General features: G+C 40.7%; 1 protein-coding gene across 6 annotated transcripts in view; it reads right to left on the bottom strand.

The window, feature by feature from the left end:
- Nucleotides 1-18767, bottom strand: part of SNX25 (sorting nexin 25) — a 129573-nt gene that overhangs the window by 35100 nt on the left and 75706 nt on the right. For all 6 annotated transcript variants that reach the window (XM_053216309.1, XM_053216308.1, XM_053216310.1 and 3 more), the window contains one exon: nucleotides 8653-8834. In XM_053216309.1, the coding sequence (XP_053072284.1) occupies nucleotides 8653-8834 (182 nt within the window). The remainder of the gene's footprint in view (nucleotides 1-8652; nucleotides 8835-18767) is intronic.

Here is an 18767-nt window from a genome sequence, read left to right as displayed (position 1 = left end):
AGTCCTGGGCTACACTCAGTAATGTCCTTGGTCTTGGATCAAATACATTGAGATAAAAACTGATCTTAGACGGTGGGTTGGACGATAGTGGTGGAGTAGAAGGATCACAGGCTTGCCTCATCGCATGAACACAACTAGATAACCAATACCTGAATACCCCAGAAACTGACTTGCAGACTGGCAGAACAAACTCCACAACTTTATAAAAGTAGAGAAGAGGCCACATAGAAGAAAGCATGAAGTGCGGTGACAGACTTGGGAGAGAAATGGATCCTTGTGCTGCAGTGGGGAGGGAGCCAGGGTCACAGACAAGGGTGGGACACCGGGGAGCACAGGGGAAAATGGATTCCCACAGTAATTGGCTTAAAATGCACGAGGGGTCTAATTTTGTGACTTGTGGCAACCAACAGGGCTTAAAGCGTGAACTTCTTTCTAAAGGTCAGTGGACTTAGAGGTGCTTGGGTGGCTCAGTCGGTTGAGCGTCCAACTTCAGCTCAGGTCATAGTCTCAAAGTTCACGGGTTCGAGCCCCGTGTCCATCTCTGTGCTAACAAACAGCTCAGAGCCTAGAGCCTATTTCAGATTCTGTATCTCCCTCCCTCTCTCCCCTTCCCCTGCTCATGCTCTGCCTCTCTCTGTCTCTCAAAAATAAATAAATGTTTAAAAAAATTTTTTTAAATAAATAAATAAATGGAGGTCAGTGGACTTGGCTGGGATAGAGCCCGGAGGGCCCTGCACTGTTCTTGGAGAAAAGGCAAGCCAACAACTCACGGACATACAGTGTGGAAACAGCAATCTGAAGAGCACCTGGGGCACCAAGTAGGGAGGTTATTTACTCATTTTGGAGTATATCCCAGAGAGGAAGCATTCATGGAGAGACTACTCTGGTAATGAAGGAACTGGCCATAGCCATCTCCCACCACCACCCTACATGCTACTAAACAATGAATGAGTCAACCAGGAAATCAAAGAAGAAATTTTAAAAATACACAGAAACAAACGAAAATGAGAACACAATGTCCCAAACCCCAAGATGCAGCAAAAGCAGTTTTAAGAGGGAAATTTATAGCAATACAGGGCTATCTCAAAAAAACAAGAAAAATCTCAAACAACCTGACCTTACACATAGAGGACCTAGAAAAAGAACAACAAAACCTAAAAACCAGCAGAAAGAAGGGAATAATAAAGATTAGAACAGAAATAAAGGATATAAAAACTAAAAAAAAAAATTAAAAAATAAACCCGCAATAGAACAGACCAATAAAATCAGGATCTGGTTATTTGAAAAAACTCAATAAAACTGATAAACTTCTAGCCAGACTTATCAAGAAAAAAAGAGAGAGAAAGACTCGAATAAATAAAATAACAAATGAGAGAGGAAAAATAACAACCAACTCCACAGAAATACAAGTAATCACAAGGGAATATTATGAAAAAGTATGTGCCAACAAACTGGACAACCTAGAAGAAATGGATACACTCCTACAAACATATAAACTACCAAAACTGAAATAGGAAGAATTAGAAATTTTTTAAGACTGATAACCAGCAAAAAAATTGAATCAGTAATCAAAATACTCCCAACAAATAGCCAGGGCCAGATGGCTTCACAGGTGAATACTACCAAACATTTAAAGTACAGTTAATATTTATTCTTCTCAAACTATTCCAAAGAATAGAAAAGGAAGGAAAACTTCCAAATTCATTCTAGGAGGCCAGCATTACTCTGATCCCAAAATCAAATAAAGACACCACTAAAAAAGGAGAACCACAGGCCAACATCCGTGATGAACACATATGCAAAATTTCTTAACAAAATACTACCAAAATGAATCTAACAATACATTAAAAAAATAATTTTCCACAATCAAGTGGGATTTCTTCCCCTAGGCTACAAGAGTGGTTCAATATTCACAAATCAATCACTGTGATACATCACATCAGTAAGAGAAAGGTAAGAACCACATGATCATCCATTCATGATAAAAACCCTCAACCAAGTAGGTTTAGAGGGAACATATCTCAACATAATAAAGGCCACGTATGAAAAACTCACAGCTAACAACATCTTTAATGAGGAAAACCTCTCAGTTTTCCTAAGGTCACGAACAAGAAAAGGATGTCCACTCTCACCACTTTTATTCAACATAATACTGAAAGTCCTAGCCACAGCAATCAGGCAACAAAAAGAAATAAAGGGCATTCAAATTGGTAAGGAAGAAGTAAAAGTTTTACTATTTGCAGATGACATGATACCATACATAGAAAACTCAAAACACTCCATCAAAACACTGCTAGAACTAACAAATGAACTCAGTAATGTCACAGGATACAAAATCAATGTACAGAAGTCTGTTGCATTTCTATACACCAATAATGAAGTAGCAGAAAGAGAAATAAAGAAAACAATCCCATTTACAATTGTACCCAAAATAAGATATCCAAGAATAAATCTAACCAAAGAGGTGAAAGACCTGTATTCTGAAAACTCTAACACACTGATGAAAGAAATTAAAGACAACCAAAAGAATGGAAAGACATTCCATACTCTTTGATTGGAAGAAAAACTATTATTAAAACGTCTATACTACCCAAAGCAATCTACACATTTAATGCAATCCCTATCAAAATACCAACAGCATTTTTCACAGAAATAGAAGAATCCTAAAATTTGTATGGAACCACAAAAAGGCCCTGAATAGCCAAAACAATCTTGAAATAGAAAAGCAAAGCTGGAGGCATCACAATTCCACACTTCAAGTTATATTACAATCAATGGACCAGAGTAGAAAACCCAGAAATGAACTCACAACTATGAGGTCAATTAATCTTTGACAAAGCAGGAAAGAATATCCAATGGAAAAAAGATGGTCTCTTCAAAAAATGGTGTTGGGAAAACCAGACACCAACATGCATAAGAAAGAACTGGACCAGTTTCTTACACCATACACAAAAGTAAATTCAAAATGGATAAAAGACCTAAATATGAGGCCTGTAATCATAAAAATCCTGGAAGAGAACACAGGCTGTAACTTCTTTGACACAACCTGCAGCAACTTCTTTCTAGATACATCTCCTCAAGCAAGGGAAACAAAAACAACTACTGGTACTGCATCACAATAAAAAGCTTCTGCAAAGGAAACAAGCAACAAAACCAAAAGGCAGCCAACATAATAGAAGATATTTGCAAATGACATATAAGATAAAGGGTTAGTATCCAAAATATACGAAGAACTTCTCAAACTCAACTCCCAAAAAAAACAAATAATCCAATTAAAAAATGGACAGAAGACACGAAAAAATATTTCTCCCAAGACGATATCCAGATAGTCAACAGACACATAAAAAGATGCTCATCATATCTTACCATCCGGGAAATGCAAATCAAAACTACAATGAGGGAACACCTCACACCTGTCAGACTGGATAAAATCAGCAACAGAATAAACAGAATAAACAACAGGTGTTGGTGAGGATGTGGAGAAAAAGGAACCTTCTTGCACTGTTGGTGGAAATACAAACCGGTGCAGCCACCGTGGAAAACAGTATGGAGGTTCCTCAGAACGTTAAAGACCTTATGATCTGACAATTGCACTACTGGGTATTTACCCAAAGAATACAAGAACACTCATTCAAAGGGATACATGCACCCCTAAGTTTATAGCGGCATTATTTATAGTAGCCAAGATTTGGAAGCAGCCCAAGTGTCCACTGATTGATGAATGGATAATAAAAAGTGTGCACACACACACACACACACACACACACACACACACACACAGGAATATTATTCAGCCATAAAAAGAATGAAATCTTGCCATTTGCAATGACATGGATGGAGCTAGACAGTATTATGCTAAGTAAAATAAGTCAGAGGAAAACAAATACCATATAATTTCACTCCTATGTGGAATTTAAGAAACAAAACAATGAGCAATGGGAAAAAGAGAGACAGAGAGACAGAGAGAGAGAAGTCAACAAACTCTTACCTACAGAAAACAAACTGATGGGTCACCAGAAGAGGTGGGGGGGCGTGAAGTAGGTGATGGGGATAAAAGAGTGCACATGTGATGCATACCGGGTGATGTTTGGAATTGTTGAATCACTATATTGTACATCTGAAACTAATATAACACTATGTTAACTAACCGGATTCAAAATGAAGCTTAAAAAAAAAGAAAGAAAACTGATTTCAGAGATCAATCATTTACTGCCACTGATTTCCACACCCCTTATATTTTCATTTCCTCTTCTCCCTTTATTTTTTCTTAAATTCTTCCTTCCATCTTTCCATTTGGGGGCCATTTGAAAAGTGAGTGTACAACCTTACCAAAAAATAAAGCAATACAGATTTTTTTGTTTTCATATTCAGATGAAAACAAAGCCAGATAGGAAGGCAATACTGTGTAGGTAAAATTGTTCAGGATTTAGAGGTTTGAATCCTGGCTTTGCCAGACTTTCCAGTTCTGGGAGCTCTAAGTGACTCCGTCACTCTGAGCCTCAGTTTCTTCTTCTATAGATTGGCAATAGTACCACCTTTATGGGTGGTACTTTATGGGTTGTTGTGAGACTTGTCATAGCTGTTGTCAATGACAAGAGACAACAAAAACTCATTAGGAAGAAACTGAACCAAGATTTTGGCTAAAAAAGAAAAGACAATGATAGGTGCCAAAAATCAGGGTAGTTAAGAAGTAACTTACTAGATAAGTAAACACAGGTGAAAGGAATAGGTCAGTGGGTCTCAAGTGGGGTTAAGAGAAAGATTACAAAGGGGTTGGTAAAAATTTTTGTGGATGTCAAATATAATTACTATCTTGACTGTGGTGATGGTTTCATGAGTACATACATATGTCAAACTTATCGAATTATATACTTTAAATATGTACAGTGTATTGTAGATCATTATACCTTAATAAAGCTGTTTAAAAATTAAGGCTTGACAACAGAATTGCAGAAAAACGATGTATACAATTTTATACTAAAGACTCACTTCCAGGAGTACATATATTGGAGTAATTTTTCTATTCACAGATCACTATATTTGATTTGCTAGTATTTTGTTAAGAATTTTTTGTTTAGGTTCTTGATGAATATTGGTAAGTAATTTTCATTGTTTTAATGTTTTTCTCTGGTTTGGTGTCAGTTATGCTGGTTTCTTATGAGGAGTTAAAGTACCTTTCCCCTCCATTTTTTGAAATAATATTGCTAAGATTGATATCTTTGTCTTGAATGTTCAGTAGAATTCACTAGTGAAATTATCTGGGCCGGAAGCTTTCTTTGTGGGAAGGTTTTAAATTATATATTCATTTTCTTTAATACACCTAAGGCTACTCTGATTTTTTATTTCTTTTTGAGTCAGATTTGGTAATTTGTATTAATACTTGTGGGATACAGTTAAGGAATTTGTGTATTTTATTCAAATCGTGAAATTTATTGGCTTAAAATTGTTCATAATATTCCTTTGTTTTCCTCTTAATGCATCCAAGATCTATAGTGATGCCCCCTCTCTCATTCATAATGGTCATTTGTGCCTTCTCTCTTCTTTTTGTCAAACTAGAGTATATAATCATCTTTTCAGAGAACTACCTTTTGTTTTCATTTATTTTTCTCTACCGTTTTTCTGTTGTCTATTTCACTGATTTCTGTTGTTATATTATTTCCTCTTTTCTAGTTATTTTAGTTTTCATTTGTAGCTTCTTAAGGGGGAAGAACACTGATTTTAGACCCTTCTCCTCCTCGTCCTTCTTTCTCCTTCTTGCAAACTGTGAAGTCATGACCTGAGCTGAGATTAAGAGTTGTACACTTAACCAACAGCCACCCAGATGCCCCGACCTTTCTTCTCTTTTAATATAAGCATGAGTGTTTCCTTCCAAGTACTGCTTTAACTGTATCCCACAAGTATTAAGATGTTGTATTTTCACTTTCATTCCATTCAAACTAGTTCCTAATTTCCCTTCTGATTTCTTGATTCAAGCTTTATTATGTTGCTTAATTCTTCAAATATTTGAGAATTTTCCAGATCTTTCCAAATCCACTTGGTCAGAGAATAGTCTGTATAATTTTAAACCTTTTTAATCTGTCGGGATTTGTTTTAATGCCCAGCAGTATAGTCTTTCTTGGTGAATGTTCAATATATGCTTGAGAAGAATGAGTATTCTGTTGATGTTAGGTGGAATGTTCTAGAAATGTCCATTAGTTCCCCTTAGTTGTACTAGTGTTTACATTTTCTATATGCTGGTTTTTTGTTTCTTTTTTTATCAATTACTGAGAGAGAGGTGTGAACACTTCCAATTATAATTGTGGATCTTTTTTCCTCCTTTCAGTTCTGTCAGTTTGTACTTCACGTATTTTAAAGGTCTCACTGATTGCATATTTACATTTAGGATTATCATGCCTTCGTGATGAATTGACCCCTCTATCAGAATGAAATGTTCTTCATCCCTGGTTATATTCCTTGTCCTAGTGTCTATTTCGTCTGATGCTAACATTAGCTACTTTATATTTCTTATGCTTTGTGTTTACATAGCATGCCTTTTCTCCTCCTTTCACTTTCAACCGATCTTTGCCTTCATATTTAGTTTCTTGTAGAGGGCATATAATTCTTTCCTATTATTTATTTACTTGATCACTTTCTTTTAATTGAGGGATTCATCTAATTTTGAAGACTAAGTTCTGAAATAAAGTTAGGTGGCGATTCCTCTGGATTAAATATGATTAGGTTATAGCAAAACCATTCTACCCATGTACGACTCCAAATTAACCAGTCTTACCTTTAGAATAGCAAACCATTATAAACATTAGAATTCTGTAATATTATCTGAGGCTTCCAGCCTGAAGTCTAACAGAAATGATTTTCCTCTGAGGTTAAACCGTTGCACCAGCAATGGGTTGTGCCTTTCCTAAGTATCTGGAGAGACAAGTCAAAGTGGAGGTAAAACCAGATTAAGCCTACTTCTACTAAATACTGCCAGGTAATGTATACTGACATCACTTTCAGCTCTCCTAAAATGAGCTTCTTTTATGTTTCCCAAGGTTTTCTTTTACCGTAAGATCTAAAACCACATCATCTTTTGACTAGGTAGCAAACCATCAAGGGCTTCTTCTAAGTGTATATCTCCCATTTTTACTGGATCACTTACCTTTCTATTTTATAATTATATGGGACTCTTTGCAAGAAGAGACTCCATCTTATTCCTTTTGGATCCTAGTACCTTTCACTGCAACTGAGAGACTGTGGACCCACAATAAATGTCTGTTGAATGAATAAATGAATACATGGGACACATGAAGAGAACCTCTTCTATGAGAAATGTGCCTGGAAATCTATTAGAGTCCAGAGGCTGACAAGAAAGAGGAAGAAAGACAACATTCAACCTGCCAAATCCACTCTCTCTTCAACGTTCACCAAAAGGTGAAATTTTCACTTTGTACCACAAAGCCAAAACTACAAAAAGGCATATTTGCTAACAGCAAAATAAACAGATCTCCAGTGGTGAGGGGACGCCTCTATAAAACAAGAGCTATTCAGGGCTTCATTTGTGCCACTTATGTAAGATATTGAGGAAGAACTGTGGCTTGTGTTAGAGTTGGTTCAAGGTCGAACATACACTATCCTGAAGAAGCTCTAATGAATACTGGGCCATGTACAAGAAAAAAAGGTCAAAGCTCATCACTGGAATACGAGGAAGGGAAAAATCATAGATAAGCATCTGAAGTCAAACCAAGAACTGAAGAGGAAAAGATCAAGAGACTAAAAATCCAAATAGGTGAGGTCAGAGGCTGTAGCCAGAGTTAACTTAATACTGATGGTGGCCTCTTTGTGACTAAGTGCCTACTTTCAAAAGAGGAGTTTGGAGTTTGCCCTGAAGTCCTGTTCCCAAGTGGTAAAAGCAAGCCCTTCCGGGAGTCCCACTGCTGTTTCCTTCAATCCTAGCGTTCTCTCAGTCTTAGAAGACAAGCTTGGGTCCTTCAGAGTATACAGCTGGTGCTGAGGTAGGGCTAGGACACTTTCCTAAGCTCCATGATTTCAGGACTCAGTATCAGACAGTCCAAAGTTTTGTTCAAAAAATAGTCGCTGATATATTATGACTTAGTGAGAAAGCACTCAGACTGTGTAGCAACTAGATCTGGGTTTATATCTAGTTCTGCCTCTTCCCACCTGGCCTTAGGTAATTTACTTAAACCAACTCTGTTTCTTAACCTTTAAATGGAAATATTGAGAGATTCAAATTTCAGAGAGTTGTGGTGAGAGCTAAGTAAAATAACCACAAGATACTGTCCATTCCACAGGTGGTTATTTCTTTCCAACTGGTAGTGAGTAACTTGACTGGGCCCTTGCAAATGTAAGCATGTGCCTCTGGCACAGGAAAATACATATGGGCATGCATGCATGTGCGCGCGCGCGCACACACACACACACACACACACACACACACACACACCCCGTGCCTATCTCTCATACCTATCACCCTTCACAGAAGTCAAGGACACCAAGTAATACAGCTCTTTGACATGTAAAAGCAAACATGTGAGCCTCTGTTCTGGAACATATGCTTTATGTTAAATACCAAAAAGCTAAAATATTGGATGGGAGATTACATGAATGTTTATGATAAACATGAAATGGTCAAAACAAGAAACTGTAAAGTTCTACCTTCTGGCTTTGAGGCCCTTCTCCCTCATCCAAGGCCCCATCCTCTTGCTGGTCATAGGCAGGGCCTCCCAGGATTCGGATTCTCTTCTCGCACTGCTTCTTAGCCACAGTCAGTTGGTTAATGTACCTTTTCATATTCCTGGCCCTTAGGAGATCAGCTTTCATTGCAGCAGTTTCTTTACCTTGAATGGGATGGATGGACAGGACCCAGTCAGAGGACAAGGTATGAAAAGGGGAACATAACAACACTGAAAAGATTGGTATCTGATGCGGTACATTTTGAACAGTGGGTATTGTTCATGCTACACACATACGTATATATACTCTCAAAGAGAAACACCATTAATTTCTAAATATAATTTGTACATATACCACTGAAAAATCCTACTCAAGGGTAAAACATTAACAAAAAAACCCCTCTCCTCTGTATATATATACTCACAATGTGCATGTATGTATGTGTATTTAAGTATCTTTACATGTATGTGTAATGTACACAGAGCCATTCATAAGCATGCAGTGAGTGCTCTGTGTCAGGCACTGACAAGGCATTCGGGACTCAAGACCAATTGTTAAATCTCGTGGATTTCTAGCAAGGCAGAAATCCAAAGATAGGATTAGCAATTACAAGCATAATATGGGCTATAAAGAAAACGTGTAGGTACCCTTGAGCTGCTTAACCAATGCTTCGAAGCCAGGTTTCCTTAAGCAAATTACATTCAAACAAAATGAAAAAGGAGTGGAGTGTGGCAGACAGAGGGAGCAGCAAATATGAAAGCGAATGCCCTGAAGCAGGAAAGAGAGAGCTTTGGAGGAACTGCAAGGGCCCGTGCAGCAGGTGCAAGGGAAGCTAGAGATCCAAAGTGAATCTGGAGGAGGCAGGAACCAGACGACATACAGCTGTTTAGCCCATAGAAATAACTTCAGCCTTCAGTTCAATAGCACTGAGCGGCTTCTAATGGGTTTTAAGCAAGAGTAGGTCACAAATGGATTTATATTTTTTAAAGATTATACAGGAAGGATAAAAAAAATAATTGAAGGTAAAAGACTGCAGGTAGAGAAACCAGTTGGAGTAGCCAAGGAGGGAGATGGTGGCTTAAACCCAGGTCATGGCAATGGCAGGAGAGAAGACTGGAAGCATCTGAGAATGATTTATAGAGAACAGGACCCTGTGACTGAGCGGACAGCAAAGAGGACAGTGGCTGAGCAATGTAAAGAAAACAGACGTATCAAAAACGGCTCCCAAGTTTCTGCCATGAGCAGCCATGGAGGTGGTGGGGCCAATTATGAACCAGGGAACATTACAGGAAAAGCAGGTTTATGATGTGGCAGATGATATTTGCCAAAGGTGGTCACGATAAGGTCTTTCATCTTACTTACTCTTTTTACTGCGTCACTTCGACAATCTCCCTCTGAGAAGTAAGATATGTGCTCCCTTTTCTCGAATCTGGGTGGGTTTGTGATTATGGAGTAAGTGAGGTGATGACTTCTAAAGCTAGACTGTAAAAAGCCACTGACCTGGAGCCCTGAGCTGCTTCGTAAAGTCATCCAGCAGCCATGAGGCCTCCATGCTTTGAGGATGCCTGAGTGGTCAATGGAGAGATCTCCACGGAGAGCCCCCCCCCCCCCAAGACCACAGCCCTGGCTAGGACCTCAGCCCACATCCAGTGGCACCCTGGCTCTGTGTGCATACACCATCCTAAAGGTGAACCGTCCAGCCACAGTCAAGAGAGAAGAGCCACTCCTGCCGAACCTGCTAAAACCGCCAATTCAGGTGCAGAAGAAGTACCTGCTGTTTAAGACACTGCACTTTAGGGTGGTTTGTTACACAGCAGACAACAGGCAAATTAAAGGCATTTGACTACCTAAGCAGAGACATAAGGTGTGGAGTTCAGAAGTGTTCAGCACTTGACGGTAGCTGAAGTCGCGGGAGTAGAGACAACCCAGGAAGAACTAAAATGGTCCCAGTACATAATCTAAATAAACCCTACATTTAATGGCGAGAAAGAAGAAAAGAAGCTGGCAAAGGGGCTGGTGAAGGAGAGACAGAAGGTAAACGTGAGAGTGCGGTTTATGGAGAAAGAATGTCAGCAAAACAGGAGAAACAGTATTTCTTGTCTGTTACTGCAGAGCCTCCTAACTGGTCAGCACGCTTCCACCTTCACCTCCCCTCCAGTCTTTATCTCAGCACAGCAGCCAAGGCAAACCTATTAAAACATCAACCCAGGGGCACCTGGGAGGCTCAGTCGGTTAAGCATCCGACTTCCACTCAGGTCATGATCTCACGGTTTGTGCGTTCGAGCCCTGCATCGGACTCTGCACTGACAGCTCGGAGCCTGGGAGCCTGCTTCTGATTCTGTGTCTCCCTCTCTCTGCCCCTTCCCCACTCATACTCTGTCTCTCTCTCACAAATAAACAAACATTAAAAAAATTAAAAACAAAAAACAAAAAAACATCAACTCAATCACATCATTCCTGTGCTCAGAAACCTCCCCCAGACCCCCATTTCACCTGCAGCAAAAGGCAAAGCACCTTTAAGGGGCTCTAAGGCCCTACACTCTCCAGGCTCATCCCCTCCTACTCTCCACAGTCAGCCACACCAGCTTCCTTGTGGTTCCCTCCTTTTTAAAATAACAGCTTTATTGAGATATACTTCACATACAATTCTATTTAAAGTGTAAATTTAACTGCATTTAGCGTATTTACAGACTATGCCACCATCACCACACTTTTTTGAATACTTTCATCACCCCCAAAAGAAGCGAGGTACCCATTAGTCACCCCAACCCTCTCAGCCCTAGGCATCTTTATGGGGCTTCCTCTATGGATTTGCCCATTCTGGAGACTTCATGTAATGGAATCACGTAACACGTGGTCTCTGGTAACTAGCTTCCTGACCACCCTGGGTGGTTCCCTGCTCAGGGCTGTTTTATGCCTCCTCTCAGCGTGACCCTTCCATCCCCCATGGATCTGCATGGCTCACTCCTACCTCCTTCAGACCCTCAGTTCAGGTCTCAGGGAAGCGCCTCCCTGGGCACCCTATTTCTAACAGCAACCCCCACCCTATAACACTGCCTTTCTCCCTCTCTGCTTTACTTTCCCCATAGCACGTATCATCACACTTCTATTTGACTTATTTATCCTGTAAGTAGATCTTCTGAAGGTCGGCATTTTGTTTATTTATATACTACTGTATCTCCAGCACCTATAACAATGCCTGGTAACACAGTGGAGCTCACCAAATGTTTGCTGAAGGAACAAGTGAGCTGTGTCCAGTATTACTGAGAGGTCAACAACAAAATAGCTAACATTTTGCTAAGTGCTTACTATGTTTCAGGTATTATGCTTCTCTAGAACTTGGGCCCTAAAGGAGAGAAATAGCATTCTCACCTCCCATTCTTCAGTTTACTCCAACAACATGGTTTCTACTCCTCCTCTCCACCAAATCTGCCGTTGCCAAGATCACTAGTGACCTCCATGTCAAATACAGTGGAAAGTTTTCAGTAGAGTCTGGAATCAGACTTACATTAGAATCTGGGCTCTGACACTTAGGAGTTTTGTGGTCTCAGCAAGAATTTTTTAAGGTTTAATTTAAAAACATTTACGATGGCATGTTTCCTTATGTTGGCATTATATAATTTCAAGTAAAAGCAAAAAAACTTACACAGAATTGATTTTTAAACATGACCAAGCATTTAGTCATTTCCTTGTGGAAAATGGACTGGCCTTGCATACACAACATAAAGGCAGGGCTGGGTTGAAGGAAGGCTTGTTGTTGTTGTCGTTTTTAATGGGGGAGAGATGAGCTGGTTTTAATGCTCATTTAAGAGAGAGAGAGTTAAGAGAGAGAGAGGAGAGAGAGGTGAGGTGACAGATGGGGAGTGGCATCCAGAAGACAAGCAAATAGATCAGCTTTGGAAAAAGGCCACTACAGTAACATGGAAGACAGAAGGGAAGGTGTACATAAAGCAAGTTTGTATTCTGGTGCCTAGAAGCTGGGGCGGTTCCCCTCACATGGTCTGTTTCCCCAAAGTCGTGAGTAAGGTTATCTGCTGAGAGTGAGGTAAGTAAAAAGGGTGAGTGGTCAGAGGCCTGTGGAAAGCGAGGGGAGTAAGAAATCCCCTGTGGAAAGCACAAGAGCAAGCTCCCTTCGGAAACAGTGAGATTGTTTTAGGCAATGTTCAGGGCCATGTTCAGGGCCAAGGTGAGCACTTGATAGATATAAATATTCCTAGGCAGGTCAGATCAGCCTTCTGGAGGTGGGTCATAATGTGCTTGGCTTAGATCAGAAGTACCCACAATAAAAGAGGGGAGTCTGTGTACTGCTTCTTGGTGCCTCTTAATGTGGAGTCTAAGTAATGTTCTATAGAACTCAGCAGAGACCATCAATTCCCTAGGACGATCACCATTACCTCTCCCATGTTCCACTCAGTCAATGTGTGCAAATGCCTGAAACAGTACCAAGGCAGGCTGAACAAGTAACTGAAAAGACCTAGAAGAGTACCACAAAACATGTGATCTTTCAGAAGCAGCTTTTGCCAGTACTTAGCACAGAGGGTAACAGGTAGACTTCAGGTCAACAGACGGCCTTGTTCCAGAGGGTCTGTCTGATATTACAGGATGACTTTTCTGTATGTGTGCTGAGGGGATATTTTCATTTGACTTCAGTAATAGTTTCTCAACTTGTCCTACGCTTGGCTGACAGGCTCTAACCAAAGAACTTAGTAACTCAACATTCTTCTTCATCATCATCATCATCATCATCATCATCATCATCATCAAATACTTAAATAATATTTGAGTCCCCTTAGTGGCAGAGTCCCCTTAGTGGGAAGATATAAGTCTTTCCCCAAATTAGTCTGTCACAAACTAGGATGCTTTGTGTGTGTGCCTAAAGAAATACATGCTTGGGACAGTCACATTTTCAGAAAAAAAGTTTTCATTTTTAAAAATGTATCTTTAAAGTCTCAATTTGATACATATTTAAAATACTCTTAAGTTTGGGAACTAAAGAACTTCCTTTTATAAAATAAATCTATACCACAATTTTAATTTGGGGTTAAAATAGGCTACTAAGGAGACATATATAGCAAGAAACTGACACACATTTATCAACAACCACATTCTTCTCCTAAGAAAACATAAAAGCCTTTCTAAAAGCACAAAAACTAGAAGCAAACTCCAAAGAGAAGGAAGAAAGAAGGAGAATAAACCATCTAAAACCCAGCTGCAGGGCTGAGAAGAATATTTTTATGTTCTACTTGAATGTCGCCTGCTCACGTGAATACGTTCTTGTTTGTTAAAGGGCAATACAATGCCATTGTCTGATCACAAAGCTTGTTGCTAACAAATTCAACAGCAGCTTGTTGCTTAGAAAATTCTGTTTATTTTTGCCTCAGAAAACCAATGCCACGTTCAGGGCTAAATGACTAACATGGACCTCATGCAGCCCATGTGTCTGTTGCACAAAAATCCTTGTAAATCCGCGATGCAGATGAATATGCTTTGTGACCTGAAAACCCATTCAGCCCGGAAATATCCAGGCCAAGAAAAGTATAGGCAAGTGGGTTCGCGACAATACGCTGTGGCCCCGCTCAAATCAGATTCATGTAGCTGCTTCTCTGTAGAGCGTTAGCTGCATGCTGTGCATCGTTACAAATCGGTTAATCACACAACTGTTTGATCTAGCTTAAAAAAGAAAGCCAGGGAGATAAACAGTGACGGGTGAAACAATGGTTGGTAGCGGCTCTTTTAAAGTGGTGCCAAGATGGATATACAAGTGACAGAGTATTCTAAAGCAATTAGTTATGAATATTTACTGTTCTTCCTTCTGGAAAGTCCAGATTTTAGTGAAGTCAGAACAAAAGAAAACGGGTTCACTGGGTTCCTTTGCTCAAAGAGAATTTGGCTTAGACATTAGGTGAACAATTCTGGCTACAGAGACATTACAGTAGACCTATGGACAACAGCGTAGCATTGCTTTTTGCTTTAAACCTTCTGCCCATGATATAGTTCTTCCTTAAGCAAGTGAGAGTGTCTTACAGTAAAATACAAACACCAGGGAGAACTATTAAGCACTATTCCTAAGGAGGCAAAGGAGAGAGTGCAGTCATTTACAGTGCAAACTAACGACTCCAGAAATAGCACAAGCATAAATGGATTAAAATGGCACCATTTTATTTTTTCAGGTACTAGACAATGTCGGGAGCAGAGTATTGTTTCTCCTGTCCCGGCACGCTACCAAATCCCAAGGCATCTCCTAACAGCAGCACTCTCAGCAGGTTGATTGGGGGATTCAGGGGATAACAGAGCAGGGTTTCTCATCCTGGACACGAGAGACATTTGGGGCTGGGTAAATTTGTCTTGTGGGGGCTGTCCTGTGTAGAGCAGCATTCTTGGCCTCTACCACTAGATGCCAGTAGCATCCCGTCCCCCAGACGGGACAACCAGTAAGGTCGCTGGACATGACCAAATGCCCTAGGCACCCTGGGGGACAAAACTGTGCCTTGCACCTGCACCCTACAGAGAAGTACTAATATAGAGGTATAAACTCTGTGACAGTAAAGGAGACAAGGCTGCACACTCACCCCTTCCCCTGACTCCCCAGCATGCGGTTCTCCTCCCCAGGATGAACAGGCCTCCTCATGCCCCCCCAGGCCCCCAACGTAAAGAATTAAGGGAGCTCCTCACTGCAAAATGTTGGGCCTCTATTCCTCAACTTGTGTCCACAGATGAACAATCCTTTGAGTCTCCACTGTACATGTAAATACAAGTTTTCTTTTTTAAGTTTGTTTTTGAGAGAGAGAGAGAGAAAACAACCAGGGGAGGGGCAGAGAGAAAGGCAGACACAAAATGCGAAGCAGGCCCCAGGCTCTGAGCCCAACTCAGGGCTCAAACTCACAAACCCTGAGATCATGACGTGAGCCAAAGTCAATCACTTAACCAACTGAGCCACCCAGGTGCCCTTAAATGCAAGGGTTTTTTCTTTCTGTCTTTTTTTTTTTTTAATGTTTATTTATTTGGGGGGAGGGGCAGAGAGAGAGGGAAACACAGAATCCGAAGCAGGCTCCAGGCTCTGAGCTGTCAGCACACAGCCTGACACAGGGCTCCAACTCACGAACCGTGAGATCATGACCTGAGCCAAAGTCAGACACTTAACTGACTGAGCCACCCCAGCACCCTGTAAATACAAGTTTTAAGAAACTCCCTTGAGAGGTGGGTTCAAGAAACAGGTATGTATTCACCTAGGGACTGGTCAAGTTTCAAAATGAAAAATGGTGCTTGATTTCTTAACACGAAACTGACACCAGTTCTCAGCAGTTACTAATCATCACAAACTTCTTCAAAATTATCTGAAAACCACCTCAAAAGCTGCCCAAGAACAAACGAACAACCAATCAATACATATATATATACACATATTTATCTTACTTTTCAACTTGAGGCCAGTATGTTCTTTTTCAAAAAGAACAAATGGGATTTTCTTATCATACCGAACACCCGGATTTCATAGTCTGAAGTGTCACTCCACTTTAGTAGGAAGAGTACTTGAGGAGTAAGCAGAAATCATAGCAGGAGCTGATGGCGGAACCACTCACGTTATCATGGGAGAAGACTACAGAGATCTTGTAGTTTGACCTTGCCCAGCCTGGTCAGACATGCTTACAGCACACTTTCTACTTCCTCCCTTTAAATGTCTCAAGTACTGAAACTTGTAGTACTTCCTTTGGCTTAAGGTCCTCCAACATGCTTGTGATACGTTTTTAAAGTAATAGTGTCATATCAACTATATCCACACAATAAATTACCAGGAGAGTCCTGCTCCCAAATTGGAGCCATGAGTTGAACAGGTACAAGACACATACTTAGAACACAGATCTGGCCCAATAATTTGTAAGCTTCTACCAGGACTTTCATAACATCTACCTTTGTGAATAAGCAGCACGGTGGGAAGAGACCAGGAGTAAAAATTAGGAGACCCGAGTTGAAGTTCCAAATCTGTGTGTGACTAACTAGTTCTAGTTACACAGGGTATGTTGCTTACTATCGCTGAGCCTGAACTTCATTTGTGTAAATGTGGGTGTTAGAATATGCGATGATTAAAGTTTTCTTGGGGTACGGAGGTGGAAGGACTCCTACAGTGTTGGGAGACTACAGAGAGGGTAGTGGGCGTGCCCTGAGCCCTTCACCCTTTGAGGCCGAGAACGGGTGGGGGCCAGGGGGCCTGGCAGGATGCTGGCCAGGGGATAGCAGGCGCTAGAGGCTGCTGTACTCACAGCAGGAGGGCCGCTGTGGCAATGGGCTGGGGCATCTTCTAAGGTCAGGCAATTCAGAAATTAGGAGCCATTTGTATCAGATTACAGCAATGCTCAAAAATCAGATCACATCAAAGCACAAGAAAGGACCCTGAGAAGTCCATTAGAGTCTACAAATTAGCTACCCTCTTTCAGGCAGAGTCACCTTTAAATACCAAATCAGACAAAGAAGGTACATATTATCTTTTAAAATAATTCCTAATGGAAACCATTATGGTTCTTATCAGCAATTCTGTGTCCATATACACATGTAGTATGTTCTGAAGTTCTACAGTTCTGCTTGATATATTCGATTTTGAAACTGTTTACTTATACCCTAAAGAAGATGAACAACTTGACCAAAGCCTCCCCATCTATACTATGAGCATCACTCCCAAGGGTGTACTATTTATATTTAGCAGTTTCTAGCAGACTCAAATCAACATCACATCCTTTGTTGTAGTCAACTGAGGAATTATCACTCTTGCATCACCTTAACTATTCTTAAAAACATTCCAGGATTCAGAACAGAAAAGAAGGCTTTAAGAAGGGAGCTGAAATACTGGACTTATTCCCACCAAACTGTAGGGAAAGTTTAGCCCGTGTCCCCATATTACTTAGAATTCCTATACTTGACCAGTGTCTTAGTTCATTCAGGCACCTATAACAAACACCACAGACTAGGTGGCTATCAACAACAGAAATTTCTTCTCATACCCCTGGAGACTGGTAATTCAAGATGAGGGTACTGGCATGGCCAGGTCCTGGTGAAAGCCCGCTTCCAGGGTGTAGATGACCATGTTTTTGCCATTTCTTTACATGGTAGAAGTTACAGATCTTAGGGCACCTGGCTGGCTCAGTTGGTTAAGCATCCAACTCTTGATTTTTTTTTTTTTGGGGGGGCTCAGGTCATGATCTCACAGTTTGTGAGATCGAGCCCCACATCAGAAACTTTGGGGTAGGGTCCAGGAATCTGCATTGTAACAAGCCCTCCAGGTAACTGTGACGCACACTATAGTTTGAGAACCACTGCTCCACAGGATTAAGTCTAAACTTCTTAGGATAGCTTACAAGCATCTTTAGTATTGGCTCCTGTCTTCCTATCAAGCCTTGTCTCTTCATTACATGCCAAGCACCAGCACAGTATCTCCCTTGACATGGCTTATACACAGGAGGCCATTCCACAACTGTCTTCTTTGTGGACATGTGGTACCATCTACCCACATCCACCTGACAAGCCCAGAAGGAAATGAGAGCCACTCAATTGTTCCAACTCAACTCTGCTACTCTAAAGTCTTTCTGGACCACCTGTTCCAGGTAGAGTGGACTGTTCTGCACATCTGTGCCACGACTAAACCCTGAACATGCAACGCTCACTGCATTTATCGAATGGTACTCTAAGTTGGTATGTGTGTCTACCTGTCTCCTTGTTAGACTAGGATCTCCTTGAGGTCAGAGACAGTTTTTTTCATTGCACAGCTGTACCTAACACATAATGGCATTCAAAACACAGTTTGTTGAATGACTCAAGACCTACCTCTGGTGACTAAGACTTCCTTCAGAGTATATCCTTCTCTACTGATAAAAACTCAGGAGTTGTCTCACCTACCCAGAATCAAGGGAAGTGGGGTTGTGATCAGAGAAGAGAAATTCAAGATAAAATATAAAGATAAGTAGGAGCTACCTAGACAGAGTGAGATTGAAAGTAGGGTAGCATTCCAAGAAGAATCAGCAAAACAGGCAAAGAATATGAGGCAGGATGAATCACGGTGAGTTGAGGAAATAGAAACATTAGTGTGGCTAGACTACAACAAGAGGGAG

Source organism: Acinonyx jubatus, chromosome B1 (assembly GCF_027475565.1).
Source record: "Acinonyx jubatus isolate Ajub_Pintada_27869175 chromosome B1, VMU_Ajub_asm_v1.0, whole genome shotgun sequence".
Taxonomy (NCBI): domain Eukaryota; kingdom Metazoa; phylum Chordata; class Mammalia; order Carnivora; family Felidae; genus Acinonyx; species Acinonyx jubatus.
Note: the sequence above shows the minus strand (reverse complement) of the source record. Positions and strands in the feature narration are given on the sequence as shown.